This window comes from Triplophysa rosa, linkage group LG19 (genome assembly GCF_024868665.1).
Source record: "Triplophysa rosa linkage group LG19, Trosa_1v2, whole genome shotgun sequence".
In the NCBI taxonomy this organism is placed as follows: domain Eukaryota; kingdom Metazoa; phylum Chordata; class Actinopteri; order Cypriniformes; family Nemacheilidae; genus Triplophysa; species Triplophysa rosa.
The window spans coordinates 8,019,500-8,039,463 of NC_079908.1; the positions used below are offsets into that span (position 1 = coordinate 8,019,500).

General features: G+C 37.3%; 1 protein-coding gene across 2 annotated transcripts in view; it reads left to right on the forward strand.

The window, feature by feature from the left end:
- The window catches only part of plrdgb (PITP-less RdgB-like protein), a 57,880-nt gene that overhangs the window by 5,824 nt on the left and 32,092 nt on the right, over positions 1-19,964 (forward strand). For both annotated transcript variants that reach the window (XM_057361040.1, XM_057361039.1), the window contains exon 2: positions 10,653-10,748. In XM_057361040.1, the coding sequence (XP_057217023.1) occupies positions 10,653-10,748 (96 nt within the window). The remainder of the gene's footprint in view (positions 1-10,652; positions 10,749-19,964) is intronic.

The following is a 19,964-nucleotide window of genomic DNA, read 5'->3' on the forward strand; positions in this document are numbered from 1 at the left end:
GATGGATTAAAATAATTCTGCTTTCATTGTGAGCTATGGCAGCAATAATACACACATTGGACATCAAGGGAAAGGGGTAAAAGCAAAGATACTCGATATTCAGTCTATATACCGTCTGCACCAAAAGATGCTTGAAAGTCAAAATCAAAGCGTGAGACACAAAGGAACTGATAAAAAGGAACCCGTGTTGTATGTAGTGATCTTGGCAAAGTAGATGAAGTCAACACAGTTTGAAGTTCCTGCTGTTGTTTTGGAGCAGATGTTGTTATTGAAATGACCAAAACCCAGTGATAGAGTAAGAGTTTTTAAAATAGACGTTTAGCATCTATACTAGCCACCTCACTTCATGTTGTTGTGTCTAGTTCTTTTAGATCACTGACCGTATTGCCAGGGTGTTATGCTCCTTTTTAGGGGGTACAAGTGATGGTCCTGTCTCAGTTTGTGCCATTTAGGGAGATAATACAAAGGAGAAAGACAAGTTGTATCCAAAGCTTAAGACGTGATGATTGGTTTCAATTGGCATGACATTTTTGCTGCTCTTTTGTTAATATAATGTGTGAATGCCACATCATATTTAATAAACCTTTTTATTATATCACCAAGGCAACCGTCGCTTGAACTGGGAGAAAGGAGAACAAAAAAAAAACATTCAGTAATAGGTCTCTTATGAACACCTGGGTAATCAAACAATGTTCTGTAATTAAAATCTATTTAGCTCTTATTTTTTTTAACATTCAGATCAACGTCAACAGATAGTCAACATGCGAATGATTATCAAGATTACAAGTGTGCTGTTGCTTTTTCACTTTACCATTTTGTGACTTCTTAGTTTCTGTATTTACTCTGTTCTTCTCAAGAATAGTATTGAGATGGCGCAGAGAGTAAATCAGGCCAAATGGTTAAAAGGGATCTGATAATGCTTTCCTTAACTATCTAAACACCCTTGGCTGCAGACATGAGAAGGATTTTAGAAAGAAAACGGATTAATCAAGACTAAGGGTTGTGGGAAAGTGGGACTAGGAAGGTGAGATAAAGGTTTAAATATGAGCATCAGAGGATTCAGATGCATGTGCAAAGGAAGCATGGGTATATAGGTTAGATGAATTGTGAGGTCTTGCAGCTCACTCATTACAAGCCTCATTTGAAAACAGCAAGGTATCCCCGGCGGATGTGAAACCATCTGCTTATCAAGACATCCATGAAGTGGATCCATTAGTGAGGTTAATTATGTTATACGGAAATATTGTGATAGACATGCAACACAAACGTAACTTTAAGATAAAAATTAAATAAACAAAAATCATAACCAGATTGTTCTATTGTTCATTGCTAGTTCATGTTAATCAAGCTTTACATTTATGTTTTTTACATTTGCTAATGTTAACAAATACAAGCTTATTGTAAAGTGCTACCCTATCCATTTAACACACAGAATTAACCATTTTTCTATATGTGACACTGGACCACAAAACCAGTCATAAGTAGAACGGGTATAGCAGAAATAGCCAACAATACATTGTATGGGTCAAAATTATAATTTTTTCTTGTATGCCAAATGTCATTAGGATACCAAGTAAAGATCATGTTCCATGAAGATATGCTGTAAATTTCCTACCGTAAATATATCAAACGTTTTTTTTTGTGAGTGGATGCAGCAAAATCGCAAACAAAAATGTCCGGAAACACGCCTACAAACATTGCTCATTGCTGCTGGCCGCTCTTTGGGAATAACCCACTCAAGTTTGGTGTCTATGTAAAGCTTTCAGGTTCATCTACTCTCCACAATGTCTTTACAGCGGTAAGCCAAAAGAGAGTGTTAAAACAAACCTGTTTCTTCTTAGCAACGGCCTGCTACAGCACCTCTGATAGACAACTTTAAAGGCGATTTTCTCAATATTTTGATTTTTTTACACCCTTAGATTCTAGATTTTCAAATAGTTGTATCTCGGTCAAATGTCCTATCCTCACAACCATACATCAATGGAAAGCTTATTTATTCAGCTTTCAGATGATGTATAAATCTCAATGTTAAAAAATTGACCTTTATGACTGGTTTTGTGGTCCAGCGTCACATATAAAGAACACTTTATGTAAAATCCTCCATTATGTATTCCAATCTCATATTTTGTAGAAAAAAACTATATTTTATTTTGTATATTTCCCTGATGTTTGTGGTTATCAGCTCTGTGGCAACGCGCTCTGTGTCGTCATTTGTCATGGCTGAATACAAAATAGGGGATTTTCTGGAAAGACAAGGCTCGGAGATGATTTATGGTGTATATAAACCTCATCTCCCCGCAGTTCTCATTCTGCTTGTTTTTGAGAAGAGAGCGACCTCTCATGTACGCCTGGTGTGACCAATTGTTTGCCCCTTTCACAGACAATATCAACTTCAGTTCTGCTTGAGCTGAAGTGGCAGCTTGTTGTCAACATGTATGCTATTCACCTTCTGTTTTAAAGTGACGGTCAGATTCATGTTTAAAGCATACAGTTGATTTTTGAGCTGTGATATAGAATACCCCTACTTTTTTGGCTAATATTATTGGAACCTGAAATTAAAAGATGGTTGATGTGAAATTATGGATTCGATAATGGTAGTGAAGTCAATCTTTGGGTTTGCTTTGGAAGGTTACGTTTAAATGCAGAAGCATTTCCAAACAATGTTTCGATTTCATTTGTTTTCAGAGAGAACGCAGAAAGCTGATGGAAACCCGTATTGATCCTAAAGATCCATTTAGCAAACACCTCCAGCCTTATTAAACCAGATTAATGCCTGGAATAATTAGCGGCGCATTCCTAAGGTCATACCATTCTCTCCTCGTAGTTTGTGAAATGTGCGTTCAGAGGCAGGAGATGAGGTTTATTGGATGGTCAGGTCACTGTTTCGTTTTTCTGGCTTTAATCTTTACCACAGAAGTTTGCAGCAATTATCCCAAGAGTCATTTAATGAGCCACCAGAGACATCCAGTCAGATGCTTGGCAAAAGCACATCAACGTTCTTCAAACCAACACTGAGCTCTATTCAGCTTTATTGAGAGATAAGTTATCAAAACAGTAGCAAACGTTCCTTATAAGCTATTAATATGTAACTTTATAGTAACTTATAGTCTTCAGTCGGCGCGTAGCTTTGAAGAAGCCGTTTTTCACACTCACAGCTGAAAGTCTTTGCGGAACTTCTGTTCTTTAGAATCTCAGGCTCTGTTTAACTTTTAGGCTCACTGTTTGCAAATATAATATAGCTGCAAGCGTTGAAATTCCCAAGGTTATTAAATCCAGGCTTTGTTTATGCTTGCATTTTATCTTGGGTGTATTTCCGAGCCACGAGGAGAAGATGAATAGCTTCATTATAAGCACAAACGGAAGGGGAAATGAGCATTTGTGTATATGTGAAGGGCTTTAGAGACAAGAGATTAAACAGCCCAATACCCTTTTTAATAAGATGAGAGAGAGAGGGAGTTGGTACAGTCAGATGAGATGGTAGTTCTTCAGCAGGAAATGGAAATAATTACAACTGGACGGCTTATAAGACCACGAAAACAAGTAAATCTTCAAATCAAAATATATGAAATTATTAATAAAAAAAATTTGAATGTTGATTTATCTGCCCAACATTGGAAAGATTATGCCAAGATTATGATCAACATGAGAAAGATTCAACTACAGTGTCACAGAGTAAACTTGTAGTTGTATGTTGTGTATATAATACAAAAATATGAAATATTTTTACGATAATGGCAAGGACACAATAATTGTATGTTTTTATAGAAAGGACGGAATCAAAAGCTTCTTCAGTTACTGAAGGTAGGGTACATTCCATAATAAATTAAACTTTTCACATGGGGTTGGAAATTCCTGCACAGCCACTTTAATGAGCCTCTCATTAAGATCTCATCATCTTCATCTGGATTAATGGACTGTAAGAAGAGTGTAATGTCTCTGAAACACCCAAACGGTATTTCACACCTATTTAAAGGTGAAGTGTAGGCAGTAAAATTTACTATATTCTTCTAGTGCAACGTATTACTGCTACAGCACCTTAATGCGTTTTTGGGCTGAAAATTAAGTGAACTTTAACTACTTCTAGACTCCTACTGTAGATGACATTTTCTTTCTAAAACTCCAATAAATTCATTTTCTGAAAAAGGGGAATACGCAGCATGAAATGGCAAGATGAATTAGCCAATATCTGCATGTACAATAAACCTCTGTTTAAAGGGACAGTTCACCCAAATAAAAATCTGTCATTGTTTACTTACAAACCTATACATTTTCTTTCACATTGCTGTTGGATGACTTTGTCACTCCGGAGGTTTGATTTTGTTGAACTTCAACATACACTGGACTGGAATGTATACATCCACAATACATCTAGAAATATTGATTAAATGAACATTTGGAATGGTCTCTCGACTGTCTGTATATTTACATGTTCATCATTATGCCCTTCATTTGGTACATATATCTAATGATCAAATCATGTAAACCAATATAGAAATCATGGCTGGATTCATAGTTTGCAGGTAATAAAAGAAAAAACAGAACTGATTGGCCTCTGGGAGTCACGGTGAGTGGCAGTCCTGTGAGTAAAAATGTCTTGTTAATGAGCGAGGTCAGATGAAAATGACCAGATTGGTTGAAGCTCATAATAACTGACATAACAATGAGCTACAAAAGTGCACAAAAAGCAACAAATGAGCCCTACTGAAGTTCATCTGCTGAAAGATATACAAACAGGTACCTGAGGCTTCAGTAGACACAGATTAACAAAACTGGGCAGAAGACAGAGCTGGAAATGGGGATGGAGGTACTGAGTCCAAACGGCATTCCAGTTCAAAATAAGGAGGATTTCCATCTTTTATGCATGCAATAACTCTATGCAAATTTCATACATAAAATAGCGAGATTTCCTGCATCCGTGGGTTAAAAATATGAAATATGTCCCCAGCTACATTAGCCCAAGAGTATCTGAGCTATTTCCACCACTGGCAGTAGATGACTTGAAAAATGTTTTAATAGGGTTGGAGGCAATACCTGTAATCTTTAACGGCAGTAGAAATATTTGGTTAGGGAAGGGAAGTCTCTGCTGGCTCACGTACGTTTCTACGACAATGATGAAAGTTGGAAACAAATAGACAACAACATGCGCTTGCTTATTATGTATTCAGTATACAGGCATGAGTTATAGTTGACAAGCAAAACAAGCGCATGACGTCACAGTTTTTCGTCACAAAACTATTTTCTCCTCAAACATGACTTCAGCTGAGGTCAACAGTGAAGCTGTAAATGAAAGAAAGCGTGTCAGGACTGAAAGGGAATGAGTTACACATTACATTTAGTCATTTAGCAGACGCTTTTATCCAAAGCGACTCACAGAGAGTTCAGGGAGCAATAAGCGATATGTCATACAGGAGCAATAATACAATGGGTGCTAATACAAAGTTACTGGTTTCAACAAAAGCCAGAACAATACCTGTTGAGAGAAAGAGAGAGGTTTTTTCATCTTCTTCTCTTGTCTGTCATGTATTCACAGAAGAGATGGGTTTTAGGTAGTTTTTTGAATGTTTTTTGAATGTGAGAGATGTGGTTGACCGGACCGAGTTAGGAAGAATGTTCCACCAGGAAGGAGTTGTGAAGGAGAATGAGCAGGAAAGCGATTTACTGCCCTTATGAGAAGGCAATACAAGACGCCGCTGGTTTGCTGAACGCAGGGTTCTTGATGGGGTGTAGGAGGGTGTGAAAGTATGCCGGTGCAGATCCAGTGATAGTCCTGTAGGCAAGCATTAGTGACTTGAATCTGATACAGGCTTCAACCGGTAGCCAGTGGAGAGAGATGAAAAGGGGCATCACATGAGCCCTTTTGGGCTGTTGGAAGACGAGGCGTGCTGCTGCGTTCTGAACCAGCTGGAGTGGTTTGATAGCCTTTGCATGAAGACCAGCAAGGAGACCATTGCAGTAGTCCAACCTTGAGATTACCAGGGCCTGGACAAGGAGTTGTGCCGCATGCTCAGTGAGATAGGGGGCGTTTTCACACATGTGGATCGATTGCTTTGTTCCGAAACCGGGGGTTAAATCGCTACAATATTGCAATTTATTTTAGTTCAGTTCGCATTCACAAGTGAATATTTCCAAATGGACCAAACTTTGTTAATAAAAGTCACATGCGAGTAAACTCTCCCTCGATTGGTCAGAGTGCATCTGTTTATTTTCCGGGATTGTTGTTTGTTTATTTTATTAAAAGTTTGGTTTTAACGTTCGCCGGTTCCCGCCTCCTTCCTTCCTTACTTTGAACATTGTTACAGTGAGCCATTAGCAAAACAATCCCTTTTGCGTCACGCAACTTTACGTAATTACCCATCATACATTATGATACAGTCTGATTGACAGTGGCAAACGCTGCAGATAGGTCTAGCAGAATCAGGACTGAGGATTTAGATTCCGCCTTGGCTAGCCGCAGTGCTTCTGTGACCGATACCAGTGCAGTCTAAGTGGAGTGGTTTGTTTTGAAGCCAGACTACTTGTCATCCAGTAGTTTTTCTGGGATAGGTAGGATGACACCTGGTTGAAAACTGCCCTTTCAAGTGTTTTTGCAATAAAAGGGAGGAGAGAGATAGGTCTGTAACTGTCGGTAGTAGAGGGGTCCAATGTGGATTTCTTCAGTAGGGGTGTGACCTGGGCCTGTTTGAATGTGGATGGAAAGGTGCCGGTGAGCAGGGAGGTGTTGATGATGTGCGTGAGTGCAGGTTTGAGTGTGCTGGATATGGCCTGAAGGAGATGGGAGGGGATTGGGTCAAGGGGACAGGTGGTGGGGTGGCTGGAGAGAAGTCTGGTGACTTCAGTGTCAGTCAGTGGGGCGAAAGAGGAGAGTTCAATGTTTGAAGTGAGGGTAGTGTGTACCGAGGTCTGAGAATTATTTGCTGATGGATGATGTTTTCTCTGTGAAAAATACAGCGAAGTCCACATGATGGCCACTTTGTTTTCACAATGGGTCATGAAGCAGATGCTGGGAAAGATCAGAGATTGAATGAGAAGGTGTGAAACAGATTCAAAGACATTCAAGATGAAAGTATTGAAATAATGGAACGTCTCGGCTGATTTGACGTTAGAGAAAAATTCAATGCAGAGGATACAGCACTTCTCAAGGTCTTTGGGTGAATTGCTTTTCCTCTTGTAGTTGTATTCCGTCACCATATATGGTTTAGAAGAGAGGATAGGCCTGTATCTGCTGCGATGGAGGACTGGCTAAAACAGCATGAGATGAATTTTGAAGAGCGCTTCACGAGCGTCATCGCTTTGGTTTTAAGATCCCATTTGAAATGGTCGGCAGAACTTTTCCTATATAGTAAATGGGAAAACAAGCACGACGCAGAACTTTTAGAAGTGAAGGTCCTGATTTATCTACATCATCAATTGATGTGAACATGCCTAAGTAATCTATCAAAGACTGTTCATTTCCACTTTACAGTTCCCAAAATTTGTCTCAGACACATAAATCATGACCTTAATCATAAAGTGAGTACTATTCTAGAGAAAGTGGTGTCAGGCTTCTCTGTTTAGCATCATAATACAACTTAAATAACAGTCGAGGCAGTCCAGTCCTTTGCTGGATCCCATAAGAAAGAAAAATCACAGATGGGATCACTTTAATATCTCAATTTTCACACATAGACATCAATAGGATTAAATGGAGAAAACATGGAAACTTCAGCTTTTCTCCTGAGAAAAACACCCAGAAATCTCACAAACGTCCCCATTAGAGTTTCAGAAGAGATCTCAACAGTGTCACAAACTGAGCTCAGATTTGCCAAGTCTTCATTTAAAAGTCAATATTATTTTGAGATATTGAAGATTATTGAAGAGATTTCTTTTAAAATGTATTAAAATCTAGATCATTTTACACCTATAATCTGCAATTGTTTTACACCTCCTTTTAATGTATTTTAGCAATTGTGTTTTTTTTCTTTATTTTTATTAGAAACATCTGATACCTAAAGTCCCCCTGTGGTGAAAATCAGGTTTTCATTTGTTGATTTGTCTATGTGGTGTTTTATTATGCTATAAGACAAACCAGGTGCAAATTCATCATTTTAAACCATTTAGGAGTATTTTCTCCATAATTTGCTCACACGTCTATAATCAACGGACTGAGCTCACACGATTGAATTAAGGCGGGGATTAATTTGCATATTCATGAATCCGTGTATACTAATTGAAGGGTGTAGAGTTACGTAAGTCATTTTAAGGCATGAAGAAATCATTATCACAGGAAAAAACTTAACTATGCTATTTTAATGCTTAAAGGCAAGTTTTAAGTGATAAAATGATCAAATGCAGTGAGACTTTACGGAGAACTCTCTAGCGTTTTGTATCAGCTATGGTTTGAAGTATCAATATCTGTGTATTTAAATATTCTGCCTCAAATGATTAACATAAAGAATAATGACCATATTCACAAACATCACGCATATATTTTTATTCAGTAAGCATAGACTAGTCTAATTCTGTAGACGCGTCTCATGTTTACATTAGTTAAACATTTTGTTAAAGAGTGCGTTCTTCTTTCATCTCCAAACAGCCACTAATGTCTCAACAAGAGTCAAGCAGAATGACACTGCTGTCAGTTGAGTTGTAAAGAGAGAAAATGTGCCAAACCTACAAAGCAGCCAGGAACAACGCAAGCATGAACGGAAAAGTCTTTGCAGGCTTATCGGAGCTCAGCAAAATCCAGCACTGGCTCTCCATGTAGGCGTAGGTGTGCGTTTCCTTTTTAATTAGCTATGCTCAGCTTCAAAGTAGCTCTCCCTGGGGAAGATGTTTTGTGCAGGATCTGCTACCAGAGGGAAGTTTAGCAAAAAGAACATCATTCTTCAGGCTATGCACCATTTTGTTGAATGTTTTCTAAGGACTTTTTGTGCTCCTTTAAGTGACAGGACACAAAGTGGTTGCCAATAACTGCGTAAACAGGCAACTTAACTGGGGTAGGCTACATTGTGTAATACAGTTGGGATATTGTACTGTCCCAAGAATTCTTTGAATAGTTCAAACCTCAATCCATAAGTTTTGCCTCTATATCACCATCTCTGTTTGAAACATAAAATTATAGGTTACTTTACATATTTACTTTAAAGGGACAGTTCGCCCCAAAATGAAAATGCTGTCATCATTTACTCACGAGCTTGTCATTTCAAAGCTGTATGACTTTTCTCTTTCGCAGAACACAAAAGAAGATATTTTGAAGAATGATGGCACCCATTCACTTCTATTGTACGGACACAACACCAATGCAAGTCAATGGGTGCCGTCGCTGTTTGTAAACCACCATTCTTCAGTGCTTAGTTTGAGCCGGATCCTGTTTCGGAAAATGTCCGATTTTTGACTTTTGCGTTCTTTGCGTATTTGTTTTAAACAATCCGGCATTAGGCTTGTTCAACTTGATGCGGCGCTGTGCAGATCGATCGAAATCTGACTTGAAGCAGTGCATGCCAGTTAGAAATGTTGTTATTGTTATTATGATTATACGAACAGAGTTTTAGCTGTTTTAAAAACATGCATTAATAAGTATTAGTTGAACTGAAGGTTCAACTAATACTTCAACTAAAAGCTGTGTCGTCATCACAGCCGGCGCAGCATCTCAGGAGCGGCTGCACCAGGCTGTGATGACGACATAGCTTTTCATGATTGGCTAGATACACCCCATGACAACGATCACGTACGTTTCGGGTTTATTATAACACCTTCAGTTCAACTAATACTTATTAATGCATGTTTTTAAAACAGCTAAAACTCTGTTTGTATAATCATAATAACATCTTATTTGGTGTCGTTTAATAAAATAAAAATGAAACGAATACGGGCTCCGTTGGTAATTTAATAATATATGCTTATGTTTACTATGATTTTTGGTCAGACTGTGTTAAGCAGCACATAACGTATGCAATGTGAAGTGTTTATTTAGCCACTAATCCACTATTCAAATCCACTTCATTCGTGCTTTGAAAAGGAAACACGGCTCGAACGTAACTATGGCAAGCAGCAGGTGTCCGACTTTTTTCATAGGTGTCCGACTTTTTTTCCAGGTGTCCGATTTGACTGCTCCTTTTTCAACTCCTTCCTCGATTGTGAGCGGCTAATCTCGCCGATCGGTCTGAAAAGTGCCGAATGAGCTCGAACAAGCCTACACATGAGCATGGTGAAGTGACTGTGTGAATGAGTGAGTGAGACAGCGCCAGTACGGAGTGGGCTTATGCGGATGAATTTACAGTTTAAATTGAAAATCACCCTCATTGGTTGGTGACGCTTATAGTTTTGCGCGCAGTGAACAGCGGAAAGAGATAAATTTATATTGTCCTGTGGGCTATTCTTGAAGAAGACAATGTGAGTGATTTAATTTATTTACTTGTCACTTGGCGCAGAATAGTAAACTGCATGTCAGTGGTGTTTTATAATAATCACTTCAGCTACACGTATAAAAAAACTTGTGAATGACGGTCTTATAGTTGTGCTATCACTGTATATCATTTTTTGTTCTGGGAAAATTTAAGTTGTATGGTCTGTGTCGGTCGCAGAGCCTTTCAATTGCTGATTGCTGGAATTTTTCATTTACAAATTAAGCACTGATTATAGTTAATCTTTTTAGGTGTCATTTTGTTTCCTAGTGCCCTCTCGAAAACACAGCGCCTCACACTGGAGATTCCAAAACATTGCGCAGGAATCTGTTGAAAGCTCTGATGAGGAGTTTTTCGATGCAAGAGGTAAGCTATTTTTGCTTTTAAACATTTATTCATGAAAGGCATTAGCTATTCATTGAGTCATATAAAAAAATCACTTTGAAGGCAACTTTGAGTTTCCGGACAACACATGACTGAAAAAAATCCATCAGTCAATGGAATTACAGTGATTTTCTTTCAAATTGCAAGTGCTTTGGTGTATTTGAATGATATGCCTGTATAACGGTTTGCAAATCACGACTATAGTGCAAATTGCAAATATGATTGTGAGCATTCAGCTGGGTTTTTCTGAAGTTTGCGCTGTCTACAAAAAAAATCAGCAGCTGAAATCACTCTTGGAATTAGGACACTGAGAGACTGCCGAGCTGTTGGGCTTACAGACAATAAATGCATTAAAAAGAGGGATATTCTAGAAGAGCCACTTATCTACAGACTTCAAAAGACTCACAGAAATCAGCAGCAATTTGCCAAAGATAAATGGAGAAAAAGCATCATTGCAATGATTAAATCCTGAAACTCTAAATTATTTTTCGGAGTAAATTAATATATAGGCTACTGCATTTTATAAAACAGTAGCATCTTACAACACACACATATTCACATTCACACACAAATCTCAGCATGAGTGTTATGGCCCTCAAGGACAAACTCATTTAAATCAGTTTGCATGCTGAAGCCTCTGCGTCTTTCATCTTTTAGCCCCGCTAAAAATCTTTCCGTATGTAATCTCTCATCTTGTAATAAGGTAGCAGTAAATTGTCTGAGGTTATTTCGCTCTGAATGCTTCCCTTCCTTATCATCGTAAAAGTAGTTTTCAATGAATATTATCAAGAATTTTTAAAATATCATGTCAAGTATATTACTTAAAAATAACACCAGCTGCGTGAGATTCAAATCAGAAATCTCTTTCACTTCAGGCGAGACGCATTCCTATAAATCCCATCAGATTATGATGAGGTGGGGGGCTGAGACCCGCTAAGACACCGCTGGTTTTCCTTAAGCAATATTGGAGCGTTTAATTCCTATTAGGCTGTGCTCAGATTTTAATTTGTAAAAATAGAATTTATTACAGTTGGGTGGGGTTTCATACAGAGTCATGTAAAACGATAAAGCCACACCAGACAACTTAATGACTCGCACACATATGCCGATGTCATCTGTTGTGTCTGTTGGGTGCAAGCCAGCAGTCTTATAATTGGCCCGTTTCAGTTATTCATGAAGTGTTGTTTTTCAAGGGCCAAGTGCTCTAGCATTTGTCTGAATTTTTACGCACAAATTGTTCAAGATTGCTGTGGATGGATTGGTGAAGTACCTGAAAGTGTTTATGTCAGCAAATTATACAGTTCAGAATGGTAGCATATGCAAAATGTAAGTGCATATGTAATTTTGTGTCGGGACATACCATAAAGATAATAACAGCAATGCTTTATATCCACATTTTATACATCACTTCTTTTTTTATATATATTTGTCCAGAATGTTACTGTATGTATTTTTATTTTATATTGCACCAATATACAAACAGACGCGGATTAAATTAAAAGACCGTTCGAAATTTTAATTGAATTTCTAGTACTGTGTCCATTCCAGTCTAGTGTCTGTTGAATTTCAACAAAATCAAATGGAGGACCGGGAGTGCCAATTAGAAATAAAATGGGGAATCAATTTAATAATTAAAATGTAAAAATGTAAACAAATATATCACTTTTTAAATTGAGAAATTAATAGACTCATTTAAAATGGTTTATTTAATTTGTGTTTTAAAATGTTGTTTAATTGAACAATAAAAAGTTACATTTTAAAAAAAAATTTTTTTAAATGTATAAATCAATTTAAAACTGATTATTTAATTCATGCTTTAAAACGTAAAGAAAATAAAACAATAAAAAGTTCATTAATAAATTATTTTAAATGCACATTTTAAATCGCTTTTTAAAAAAGCATTTGCCAAATGCTTTTCCCTCTCTATTTGCCAATTGCTTTTCTTTATCCATTTGTCAATCGAGTTAAAAAATTCCATTGGACAGTACACACATGGGGGCAGCCAATCAGCTTTCGGCTCAGTTTTAGGATACACCCCCTCTCCCACATGTCATACGAAGTAATTGTAAGGCAGAATTTCTTTGCACAGCAAGCATGACCTTCCGCCATTATTAAAACAGTAACGTTTTACCGTGCGTGCCATAACTACATAACATGGCATAAGTTAATTTCGGACACTGCATATGTGAACAAGCATACGGACAAAAAAAGTCAAAAACCCAACTTAAGGTTTTGCACATACAGTCCGAAATTTTCGTATGCGTTTTTTCGTATTAGGCTCTCGTTTGTACGGTGTCTCTGAATTGTTAAAAAAGGCCACTCAAAATGCTTGACGGATGCGAAAAACGCAGAAAATCGAACCCGGTCCGAATTTTGATGATGGACAAAATATCGGAGGCAGTGTGTAAATGTGATTGACACAACGTGAGGTCGTGTTTATTTTTTAACGTGCAGAAATTTCGGACGCAAATTTCGGACTCAATGTGCAATGGGCTTTACTCTTCATCAATCTCACACACAAACTGCACCACAGAATGATCGGAGTTCACCCTATGAGAGGCATGGTCTCGTTGTTCTTTTACAATGGCGAGAGACAGAGCTGGAGATCTGCACACTCGCACAGAAATCAAAATTATAAACTGAGTTCAGCGTGAGCTGTTCCAACAATGGCCTCGACACTGAACCTATCTGCTCACTGGAGAGTCCAGGATGTTGTAATCTGTTATATGTTCCATCCGAAGGCATAACCCTGGGGCATGTTCAAGCTCAAACCGGTGCGCAACGTTTTGCTACGGTTTCCGGGTTGAACGACATGTTTCCTGGAAACGGTTTGCAACGGTGTTTGAGATATGTTTTCTCTTGTTTGGTGGGTGTGTCAAGAATTTCAGCCCAATCAGCAGCAACATGTGTATAACCCACGCGGTATTAAAGAGACAGCTCGCACAATAGTAAAGTTGTTTACAAATGTGTCTGCTGCAGCTCGGGAAACGCAACAATCGAAGATATTAGAATACATGTATTTTACAGTATTAAACACGCATTTATACCGATTTCATCAGGCTCCGAAAATTCTTCAAAAAGAACTCAAAGAATGGCCTTCTCAGCTGCCATAGTTCAACTCTTGCGTCATCACAACAGGGTGTCTAATCGCACCACCGTTTACATTTAAAAACACGTTTTGCAACGTTTTGTCGGGGCTGAACGCAGCCCAGATAAAACACACCTGAACAAGCTATTCAAAGCCATGTTATGTAGTTACGTAAGGTGTATAACGTTACTGTTTTAATGACGGTAGGTCATGCTTTCTGTCCAATGAAATTCTGTCTTACATTTACTTCGTATGACGTGGGAGAGGGGGTGTATCCTAAAACTGAGCCGAAAGCTGATTGGCTGCCCCCACGTGTGTACTGTCCAATGGCATTTTTTAACTCGATTGACAAATGGATAAAGAAAAGCATTTGGCAAAACGACAAAGAAAAGCAATTGGCCTTTTTCACGCTTCCAGGTTTTTGACTTCCGCATCGTTCGACGCAGGGTAAACGATGTTCCGGTTACAGCATTATCCAAGTAACAAGAGTTTCTGGACTAAATGTCTTTGTATAAATAATGTAAACGAGTATAATACCTTATTTCCGCCTGTTTAAAGTTAAGATCTTAATTTAAAAACACCTCGCAGCTAAGAGGGGTCTCTAGTACTGCTGTTTTGGTAATCTAAGGTTTGTACTATGGGCCAGCAACCTGATGGTACTTGCTGATTTTAACTACTGAACTGCATATAATAAATCCAGTGTTGATGTTCTCTGTCTCATTTTTATTCTTTATGTCTGTCTGGTTTGGTCCTGCATTATATCGATAAAATAAACGTTACAGTAAAGGCAGCGGGTTGTGCTGGAAAGACATAGCCCAATCCCTTCCGTCAGACTCGCTTCACACTTTCTGTTTCAGAAAATTTCAAAAAATGTCTTCTGTTGTCTGTTCTCGCTAGTGCGTCTGACATTATCAAAAATATTTTAATAATGTAAAATGTATAATAATAAGACGTTTTACTTGCGGGTGCATTGGATCATTGCCACGCATTATGTATGGGTGTTTTATTAGGTCTGCTCTGTGTTGCTGTGATAGGGGAGTGAATAATTGTTTATGTATACAGTATATTAAAATAAACGGAAGACCACGATTATTCAGGAACATTTGAATTTTATGTGCAGTATTGAAAGCGACCCATTAAAACATTGGAAAAGGACAATTCAGCTGTTTATTGTAAGTATTTTATAATAAGGTCTAATTTATTAATATTGGTTACAGTGCAATGTAACACTTTGTATTTTTTAACCTTGGTCAATTTTAAAGTTCTAGATTTATTACATTTTCACAATTTAAGTTTTAACATTTTACATTTGGTATTATGAATGAACAAAGAATCATATTTTCATTACAATAAAAAAAGAAACCTTACCATAGCAGTTTATGATATGTTATTTACTAACAAATATTAACGAGTTACATGTAAACAGTGTACCAGCATTTTAAAGTAATTTCTTATAATACAGTGATGACATCACGTTTAAATAACACGTGAGCTAGGGTGTATAAACTCAAAACACTTAAATTAATATTAACAGTCTGAGTGCACAAAACAGATACACGCACAGATATTCATTTTTATGTTTAATATAGAATAAAGTCGCAAAATAAGACAGTACAGATAAACGTTAGTAGCTTTAAAAGACACAAGCGCATTCTTTTACAATGGGATTTAATCTGTAGGGGAAGTTGCTTTACCCTGCGGTGACGTATTGATTCGTCATTTTATTTTTAATTAATAAATTCATCCAACAGCAATGTGAAAGACTGACAGCATGAAAAGACACATGAAAACTGTGATCAAAATCAAGGGTTATCACATAAAAACATTACATAATTTTTTAACTTTTCCTAAATACATTTACAAATATTACTGTTGTAGTGCTTAAAAATGAATATGAACTTGTTTTCTTTGCAGTATTTGAGGTCTGAAAAATACAGAGCATCTTTTCTGTTTTTCTGACCTGTTTCTCCAGTTTTCATTTTCTGCAAATAAATGCAAATAGAAACAATCTTTTTATTTGAAATTTGGGAGAAATGTTGTTAGTAGTTCACAGAATGAACCCAAAATACCGATGTTACCTAAACAAATAGTACATTCAGAAAAACTGAAAATAACTTTGAAATGATCTCTTTTTTTTGCGCGGCTGTATATTGCCCATTTATATACTGTATATGCACTCTGTGCTTATTTATAATAATATTTATATTTATGTATAAAATCCTGTAGGTAAACATTCTCACAAAACATTGTACTCCACATTCACATTTTAGCAAGCTGGAGAGAGTGAATGAAAATAAAACGTGACAAGGTCACGCAGAGAGTAGTAGATTTATTATTTTATGTGTGTGGTATTGTCTTGAGAACATCAGAACATCATTTTTACAGTAATATTTGTGAATTCTGTGTGGTAAGTGTACATTCTCTGCTTTTAAATTAACATCCTGCTGAATTTCATTTGACCGTTAGCCCAAATATTTAATGAGCCCATCAGTAGAGACCTGAGAAGCAGGGCCACCCATTTGTCTGCATCATACTGTTATCTCGATAAGATCCCACAGGCACATAGCTCTTGAAGCTCAGCTCATTTATTACCCCAACACCTGTCAGCCTGTGCCAGCAGGTATTATGTTAAATAAGGATGATAGAACTGCTAATTGGCTTTCACTCCCCGGTCAGAAATCGACTGGCATCTCTGCATGATTGTTATTGGGGTCCAGTTTCTAGAGTGAAAAAAGATTGTAGTGTTTGATAGCAATAGTTGCCTAATTTCTCACTCCATTAGCATTTTGTTTGGTAAACTGATATTAACTGTGTACATTTTTACGTGAAAAAAAAATGTAATCATCATAACAAACATTTCTGTATGTTGGCTATATTTCAAATATATTTACACATGTTCTTATAGGTTAGGTATTAATATGTAACTTTTTCTTATAATATGTAAGTCTAACAATAGGTCCATGATCACATTAAACGTTGGAAGACACTGTTTTAAAGGTCCAGTGTATGAAATTTAGCGGCATCTAGTGGTGAGGTTAGACGCAGTTGAAAACACCACAGTGGCTGACACAGGGCTAAGATGTCGTCACATATTCGCTTCTTTGCTGAAGGAGATAACATTTATGAAATGCAATGCAATCTGGTTTAATCATTTGCCAATATAATGTCATATTATGTTATTAAAAGGCATATTCATATTAAATTTATTTATTAAACTGTCAAAATGTCAAAAAATGACTTGCAGTACCCGGATCATCATGCAGTTTTGAACGGTCATTATCGGGGAATAACCAATCTCTCACGTGAATTTGTAACTATTTTACAAGGTGGCTAATCCTTATGAATTCATAAAATCTTATTCGTTCGTTTTAGGGCAATTTGCTTTCGTGCCAGTGATGTTTATTTCTTTAAAGGGAACCCAGTGTATAGAGAGATGTTTGTCTTAATACATTGTAATAGCCTTACACTACTAGCATTTGTCGTTAGAAACACATCAAATATTTTCAATTCTTAAAAAAACGAAATGTAATACTCATTTTAACCTAAGGAGGACGCCATGTTATTTTTCGATGACGTAAAATGGTTGCACGCACAGGCAGTCAAACTGAACACAGACATACTTATCAGTTCTTCAGTAAATATAAGGTGCTGTAGGATAATATATGTACAGTATATATACTTATAAATAATGCTAAAATAATAAAGAAATAAAATAAAGACGCTATTTGGTGTATTTTCATGCATTTTAATATTGTTGGTCAGAAACAATACATACATATTAATAACCAAAATAGTTTCGAATTTATTATATCCACAATGTTTTTAGCCATTATACAATGCATTTTATCCCGATTTTGACTTTGATGTTGATTTATCAACATCTGTAGCCTAACGTTATTGTCTTCTCTCTGTCATTAGCTGACGGGGGCTAATATTCACGTGTGCTCTAATACAGAATAAATTACCAAACTGCAAGAATCTTATTATTGTGTTTATCAGTATATTCTCATAATGTATAAAGTATACGATTATGGAGGATGCTAATGTCTTAAAAGCGGTAGTTTAAAGCTATGCACGTGACGTTTACCTTGAACAGACGTTTACTGATACTGAACGCATTCTTCTTTTATGGCAGGCAGGCTGGCTTGTGTCAAGAGGACATACCGCCACCTACTGTCCCTGTGTATTTATGTATCTGATCTTATGGTTGACGTCTAATATTTTACTGTTATATATGGAAAATGTGTGTGCTTCGCTGTATCAAAAGAGAATGGGTTTAGGTTGCAACCATTTGATCTCACGGATTGTGACGCAAAAAAATGGCGGCCTCTGAGTAAAAGTATTTTTTCAAAGTTTATGAATACTGTTACAGTGTTTTTTTATTTCACATTTATAACGTCAACGCCATTGTTAATATATTAAGCCATACATGTCATGTTTCTCGTGGTCTAGTGGCAGGATCATGACAGAACCTCATGTTTTATGTGGAGAGGGGCATTTTTGTCCGCATGGCCTTCCATACACTCTCTCCGGTCTGGTCTCTGTTCCCGCCCTCTCGTCTCCTCATTATTGCTTGTTTATTGTTTCATGCCCCACAGCTGTCCCCCTCTTGATTTGATCCCTTTATAATGCCCTTGTTTTTTCTGTCCTGTGCTGGTCCATTTCGATTCATGTAGGGTGAGTCCCTGTGTCTAGTTCAGTGTAGTCTAGTCTAGTTATTTGTAGTTAATGTCAAATGTTATCTTCAGTCTTGTCTAGTGTAGTTAGTCCGTGTTCCTGTCCATCCGCCATGTTTCTACCCTTGTTCTTTGTATTTTACCCCCTCGCGGGTTTTTGTTTAGTCTATGTTATTAAAATTATCTTTTGTTAACCCCTTACCCGCTGTCTGCGCCTGGGTCCTCTGTCCTTGTATCCTCGTGTCTCACCCCCGTTCGTGACAATATATCTCTATACCCAAGGTTCCTTTTAAGAAGTCCTCCACAAAACATTAAAAGCAATATCTAATGTTCGTCAGATTATATTTGTCAAATACATAATGTATGATTTAGTGCTGGAAGAAATTGGACTGCGTTCTCTCATTAGCATGCTGCTGCGGTTTGCGTCTGTAGCAAGAACGTTTTTTTCGGCTTGTTTTGCTTTCTCAGTTTCTCGCCAGAGTTCGTTTAATTTCCTCTCTTGTTCGGCTATGGTCTCTGTCTCTCCCTGTCATTTGCCACTGATTTCTCTCAGATATCGATTCTCCAAACGAGTTGTTGCCGAATTGTTGTTGTCCCACCTGTCAATTGCGATTTTGTATGAAAGACTTGACATGATAACATGGTTTCAGAGTTTCTGAAGGATGCTGTTGGTTTGTGTTGCAGATGCTCTTGTGGTCTTTCTGCTTTCATGTTTTCCTTGCTTCTGATCTCTACGTTTTCTGGTGTTACATGCAAATACATGTGCACATAAAATACACAGACCTCCACTCGAGCTTTGTTTTGTTCTTCTCCTCAAATGCCCTTTTCCACACAAACACACACAGTCGGCCCCTCGACAAAATCATTTAGCATCTATAAACAGTGATAAACCAGAAGCCTCTGGAGGTTTCAGGTCTCTCTTCATTAACAGTACACCAAACTGTGGATTAATACAGTATGTTCATTTATCATTTAGTGACTGTGTACATCACATACTCTCTATGTCCTCTCTTTTTCTGAATATTTGGTGTGTTGGAAATAAAAGCTATTCATTCTAACTCAACTCAACTCAACTTAACTTTATTTATATAGCACTTTTACAATTTTCATTGTTACAAAGCAGCTGTACATGAGACATATTGACTATAAGCAAAATAATTAAAGTTGTACCTGCAAAAACAAGAAAAGGTTGAAAACACAGAAGACAGACATACCCACATACAAAACACTACACACACACAATATGCACACGTACTAACACACATAGACATAGAGACACACACACACACACGGATGCGCACGCACACACACAACACACACACACACACACACACATACGTACACAGACAAGTACGCACACACACACACACACACACTCAGTGAGAGCACACATTTAGGATAAAGGAGAGAGAAGCACAGGTCAAATATAACAGA